The sequence below is a fragment of the Morone saxatilis genome, unplaced genomic scaffold (genome assembly GCF_004916995.1).
Source record: "Morone saxatilis isolate NCDOM2014 unplaced genomic scaffold, NCSU_SB_2.0 Contig22, whole genome shotgun sequence".
Classification (NCBI taxonomy): Eukaryota; Metazoa; Chordata; class Actinopteri; family Moronidae; genus Morone; species Morone saxatilis.
In genome coordinates, this window is record NW_023339785.1 from 11,316,610 (window position 1) to 11,323,224 (window position 6,615).

General features: G+C 42.0%; 1 protein-coding gene across 1 annotated transcript; it reads right to left on the reverse strand.

Moving 5' to 3' along the window:
• Window positions 1-2,744: 2,744 nt before the first annotated feature.
• Window positions 2,745-4,282, reverse strand: gpr101 (G protein-coupled receptor 101). The gene has a single exon (XM_035669569.1). The coding sequence runs from the start codon at window positions 4,116-4,118 to the stop codon at window positions 2,766-2,768; it is 1,353 nt and encodes a 450-aa protein (XP_035525462.1). The 5' UTR covers window positions 4,119-4,282; the 3' UTR covers window positions 2,745-2,765.
• Window positions 4,283-6,615: the final 2,333 nt, after the last annotated feature.

Below are 6,615 nucleotides of genomic sequence, written 5' to 3' on the forward strand. Positions count from 1 at the left end.
CCTGAGACCTTGTAACACTAATGAGTCACATGACACCGGGGAGGAAAAATGGCTATTTGGGCCCAATTTGCCCATTTTCACTGTACTCACTTTTGTTGCCAGCGGTTTAGACATTAATGGCTATGTGATGAGTTATTTTTGAGGGGACAGTAAATTTACACTGTTACACAAGCTGTACACTGACTACTTTACATTGTATCAAAGTGTCATTTCTTCAGTGTTGTCCCATGAAAAGATATAATGAAATATTTGCAGAAATGTGAGGGATGTACTCCCTTTTGTGAGATACTGTACATGAACATTTTACACACAATTAACAATCTTTCTTATTTTTTTGTCTGAACATAAGGTTATGAAAGTTAGCACTACCAATAGTTTCCTATGCTGAAACCAAAACACAAAGCAAAATGAGCATATCTAGAGGATGCACACAAATGCAGTGCAGTGTGCTATTTGTGGCCCCATCTTATTTTCTGTCTTCGGTCACAGTTATTCACATATCGTATGTAAGAGTCTTTACATCTGTGTGGGGATGGCACATAGTTATTAAAGGACAGGAACAAGTATCAGTACCTTTAAACATTTTCAGATGAATGTTAATTACAACGTACACTTCTTTTTGCACACACTGGCCTAATTAAGAACCTTATTTCATCAAAATCTAATTAATTTCTGGCAGGTTTTGTAAATGCTGCATAGTCAAGCTAAAGATTCACAACTGTTCTAACATCTGATGTAGCTCTTGTAGTCTCACTTTGCTTTCTGGAATGTCCATTACTTATGCCTCACTCATACACTCATAAAGATCCTGCTTATTAAAACCCAGGTATTGGTTAATGGAGACCCTGACACATTCATGCAAAAGTGTTTGATATGAAACATACATATACACATATACATATTACAATTAATTCACTTTTATTAAACAGACAACTTCTGACGTTGGATAATGAAACAAATAATACAAAAGCACGATAGAAATAACAAAAATATGTAGTTTTAAAGCACTTAAAAACATTATTTTCTCTTATTTGATGATACATTTTATTACATACTGCACTGTACCCATTTGTCCTTTACAAAGCAACACTCTGACAAACTTATTATACAAGTTTGATTGTCATTTATAACACTGTAGTATGGATTTATCTAGTGACCTTTTGAATAAACCAAGGCTAAAATCTCCCCCAGTTCAGTCAGGTCCAATAAGTTGTGAATTGTTTCCCAGAATACTATCACAGTCTAACAAGTAACACGCTGGGAGCAGCCTGGCTTAGTCAGGGAATTATTATTTTTTCTATTTCCCAAAAGGTTACAAAAACATGACAAAATGGAGGCTACACACACTTTTCAAATAATGCACAATGTTGTGATGCACCTATAACATCCTTTGGCAACACGCCATCTACCCAATCAACTAAATGGATTGCCTCTCTTCTCTGAGATGAGTCATTGCAAGCATAAAACACTTACATAAGTACTCATCCTCACCATGACATATTTTTTCTATTACAAATACTTTACAAATATACATGTATTCAGTGGACTCTAAGAAATCTGTTACATAAGATCTTGCGGCATGCGGCCTACGTTAAATAACTCGTCCACTGGATTTTGTTTTTTTTTCCAACAAAAATACTGTGCTTCCTCAAAGAAAGGCTGACATTACAAAGGCAGCAAATATTGAGTCCAAATATACAGTGGCACACAGTAAGACACAAAATCTCCACCTTGAGCTAGAGTTCAAGGAAACAAAGACGCTAGTCACCACCTCACATGTGTTCTGTAACTGGCAAGCACAAAATATCACTATTCTACTCTTTACTCAAAGGCGCTTTCAGACTTAGAACAGTTACTGCGACAGGGACGTAAACACATACTTGTTAACAAGATTCTAGAACAGGGATCGCCACAACAGATTGTTCTACAAGCATACCCTGAGTTCGTTGGTTGCAGGCGAGGCTTGCTTGCACAAACACAAGGACAATCCATCCTGTTCCCCTTAGGCAGGATCACACAGACTACAATACACAAGAAGTTTAAAGGATATGGATTGATTGTGCAGATACTGCAGATCAAAACCTTATCAGATACACCTATGGCCCATGATTAGAGCAATGTGATCAGAGCACCAACCATTTTGATCCAACATAATTTCTATCTCGACAGAGCAGGTCCAGGTTAAAGAAATACCCAATGGCATTTATAACATACGTAGGATCAAAGATCTAAAATACAAATTAAAAGTGTTTTCTGGTTTCGCTTTAGTTTGAATCTTTTTTTAAAATAAATTTAGATGCATTTAAATGCCAATTTTATGTAACAGTAGCTAGTACAACAATTGCATACATCCAAATTCTAATGATGGTGTCTAAAGACAAAACAGCTGCACACATGGTGTCTTAAAACTGCATTTACATGTAAAACCCCTCAAAATCACAAAATCTGACCAAGGGATTACTTCCACACAGCCAGTATATTACACATTCATTATGCAACAATGAATAGACCAAGTCCTTTTTCAAAGACATATACATGTATATATTTGATCTCAAGTTAGTAATTTAATAAAGCTTATGACAAAATAGCAAAAGGTAAAAGATCATTATGTTTGTGATAAAGTAATACCACTATTCCTAATGCCAATAACTTTAGAATGGATAACCCTGTTGTCAAGAAGGCATATTAGCTTATATGTGAAAACACTGTATGACAAGCTCTTCAAGTAAGAGCAAATACAGTCTCTCCTCTCCTCTCAAGGCAGTTCATGTACTTTGTTTGCTGTGGACTGTGAGCTCCCTCTCAGAGCTAACGCTGGTAGAGGTGGTCTCCTTGCGGCTGTCCCTCGACTTCCTTTCACAGGTGGGAGAGGAGGATGTCGTGCACTCTTCCCAAGTCCGGAGAGGGAAGACTCGAGCGGTCAGGCTGGGCAGGTGAGAGTGGGCACCGAAACGTCCCTCTGTAGTTGTGAAGCAGCTCTCCACAGCAGAGCTTTGGCTGGGACGGCCCTGTTTGCAGAACATTCCGCAGAGCAAAGCCAGGAATTCCTTCCTCACACTACGGTGCATGTAACCGTAAATGTATGGGTGGAGGCAACACTGCAAAAAGAAGAGCACAAGGGCAAGGGAGGACAACCAGGGGGGTACAGCTGCTCTGGCGCTCATTGATATAGTATTCAGTATGCTGTAAGGCCCCATGCTGAGGATATATGAAGCCATAATCACGAAAACTACACGAGCTGCCTTGCAGTGGTAGTGGAAGCGTCTGTGCCTAACTCGAACAGGGTACCCCCTGGCTGAGTAGGGGCCATCAGGTGAAGTGGCCTGCTGGGGCTGGGGCTGGGGCTGCCGTTGTGGACTGCTAGGTCCCTGGAATTCCTGTGGGCAGGGCTGAGAGTAGGACTGTGTCTGTATGGGGTGCACAAGTGCGTTTTGCCTCCGAGCTGCTCTGAACACCATCCAGTAACATCCAACCATGATGAGCACAGGCAGCCAGAAGGAGAAGGTAGACACCACAGCAGAGTAGGACAGGCTAGAGGACCACACCACTGAGCACACGTTGTGATGGTGGTCAAAGTCAATGGCCCCCCAGCCGTAGAGGGGAGGTGTGCTCTGCAGGAAACTGAGCACCCAGGTGCAGATGATCAGGTTGGTGCCCAGGTGAGGGGTCATGCGAGTGGGATAGGACAGAGGGTGGATGATGGCCAGGTAGCGATCCACAGAGACAACAATGATGGTGTTGACTCCAGCAAATGCAAAAAGGTGCATGAGCACCACCAGGGCCTGGCACAGTCGGCCATCCAGGGGCCACACACCCGGCACGGTGGCTGCAATGGCAAAAGGCATGACTAGTATGGTCTGGAGTAGGTCTGCCAAGAGGAGGTTGAGGACGAAGCGGTTGGCCACATGAAGGAGCTGCGGTTTCCTCTGGAACACCAGCAGAACCACCACGTTCCCAAACAAGGACACACACACGATGAGAGATATGAGCACCATCTTCACCACGCTGTTGGCAGTGGAGGACCAGACCAGGTCTTGACCGGAGGAGCCGGTGAAACCAGGATCCCAGGGAACATTAGTGAAATTTGTGCCCACACCGGGCGCCTGAGAGCTCGGCATTGTTTGTCCAGGACCAGCGAGTGCATGTGTGTCCTCACATCCAGCAGAGTGTTGACACAAAGTCAGGTCAGTCCCATCTTCATCAGCGGAGAAGGAAACCAGCTCAGCTTTTGTTTGCTTCTCAGGATGCCACAACAATGAGCCGCTGTAGCCGGTCCTCCTTATTCAGTGCAGAATTCAACATGCATCTCACAGTATTCTCATGTGCATCTCACCCAACATGACAGTCCACGGGTAGTCTGTAACACGGGAGATGATCAACACCGGTTCGCCGTTCATCGTGATCACCGTTGAACGGCCCACCTAACAGGCCTTACTCTTCACGCAGCCCACATCTGCCAGAGTGAAAATGGAATTTGTCTTGCGACAGTAAATGCCACCGTTCAAGCATCGACTGAGACTGTCCAGACAGCGGCAAACATCGCGGATTTGCTAATCTGTAAATGATGTCTAATACCTTGAAATGATCAGTGATGCGATGCTTTAGCTCGAGGATGCTCACTCTCCTCCCGCGCTGGGGGTTTTCATCGTTTCGCTCCCATTTCAGCCTCAGCCTCCAGTCAATGGCAGCGAGCTCTTCACGGCTCAGCTAACATACGCTGTGTGTCTTCACCCAGCGGGGGTCTCTCATCCAGACGAGCGTATCTCTCCTCCGCTCCTCTTTTCGGATTTCATGGCAGATCAAACATTTATTATTTTGATCAGCTTTGATTCCTCCTCAGCAGTCTTAGGCTACTTACGGTCGGGTCTTGTCTCCGAGGTGTCAGTGAGGGGAGAAAAAAAAAAAAAAAAAATACCCAAGGACACCTGTACTGAAATCTCCTCCACCGCTGCTTGCCTGGAGCTTGTCACCGACCCCCTCCTCCTCCTCCTCCTCCCATCCGTTTTCACCCCTTTTGTTGTGGATGTGCAAGTGCGTTTCACGATCCTGTCTGGCACTTTTTTATACATGGTGCAATCATAACATACAAGCGTTTTTAAAATGTGCTTTACTGCATATTAGAAGGAAAAACCCCCACAAACATCAATTGTTCCTGTTTTTTTCTTTCTGTCTTTCTTTCTGCAATATGTAGCCATTATCCTGTTTATATGGACCATTACGAAAATCAATTGACAAGAAATCACTTTGATTTCTCTGTCTGTTGCTCCCCACAATAATAAAAAAAAAAAAGCCAGATTTTCCATTTGGCCACAGCCTACAGTAGCCTATCTCAGCCAGTCTCCCAGATCTCCTTAGTAACAACAAGTGATTCAATCAGATGGCTGTTTATGTGATCTTCAACATAATAGCAGGGCTGTCAGGGCACAGAACAAATTGGGGCTAGGGTCAACCTCCTCCATTGCGGGCATCTCTACAGAACACAGGTTTGGAACTGTAATGTTCAGTGAGTATACGTTTTTAAGTAGCTTTAAAGCTTTGAAGCAAAATATCCAAACTATAATGCATATTTGTTTGTTTTTAGACATTTTCTATTTGTCCTAAAACACAATAATTCACATTTGCTCATTTTGTCTAAGTTATTCTTTTGGTAATATCACACACTAAGATATTGTTGGCAAAACAGTCTCACCTCAAGGTCCAGTTACTACGGGAGCTTTCAGTCATCATCAGCAAATTATCTTTGCTTTTGAAAGGTGCTAAATGAATAAAGTTATTATGAGTATTATCTTCATTAGCAGATGTAGTTAGCACAGATGAATGACCTGAATTGCCTCTCAAAATGCTGAGTTTTGGCTTTGGGAACACCAGTTGCTCCACCTCAGATCAGCTCTCCCACCTGTTCTCTCAAGGATTCATAAGACAGAAGATATAGGACATACGTACATTACATGTTTTAGTTTTGCAGTATCTGACCTATAGTTTTACAATTCTAGAGTACTGCAGAATAATTCACATGTTATCTTAAACTCCATGCAGTTATATTATGTCTGATCTGTACCAGACTTGTTGCATCAATACACCTAGCTCTTAACACTCCCTTTATTTAACAAACAAGCAATTTGTTTTAACTTTAAAATCTTTATTTACTGATAAAAAAGGAAACTGAGGACACTGTTCATCATTATTACAACTCTTTCAAGCTTCATTATTCAACCCCTGACAGGATGAAGCTGAGAACTAGACCCTGATTTGTTCTAAATGAGACTGAATAGATAAATAGAAACCTATTGTACTGAGCTGAAATGTATTTACATGATGATTCTATTGACACATAAAAAGCTTTCACACTTGTTGTTTATGAAAATGTGGATAGCTCAGTTCTGATCAAATAGCCACAACTTGTTTAAAGAATATAGAATATGTGTGTATAAGCCACCATTTTTATTGCTGGAGACACAAAAAATTGCTTCATCGTTTCTGCCTTTCTAGCAAAAAGACTTCATTAAGATGCACAGGAAACAAAAGCAGTACTACAATGTACAACCCAATTAGTCTGAGCTTACATGGCCTACTAATCAACACTCGTAATTAGTCATTTTATTTCAAGTCTTTGCT

Coding starts and splice junctions, on each gene's coding strand:
- gpr101 (XM_035669569.1), bottom strand. CDS start 4,118: ATGCCGAGCTCTCAGGCGCCCGGTGTGGGCACAAATTTCACTAATGTT.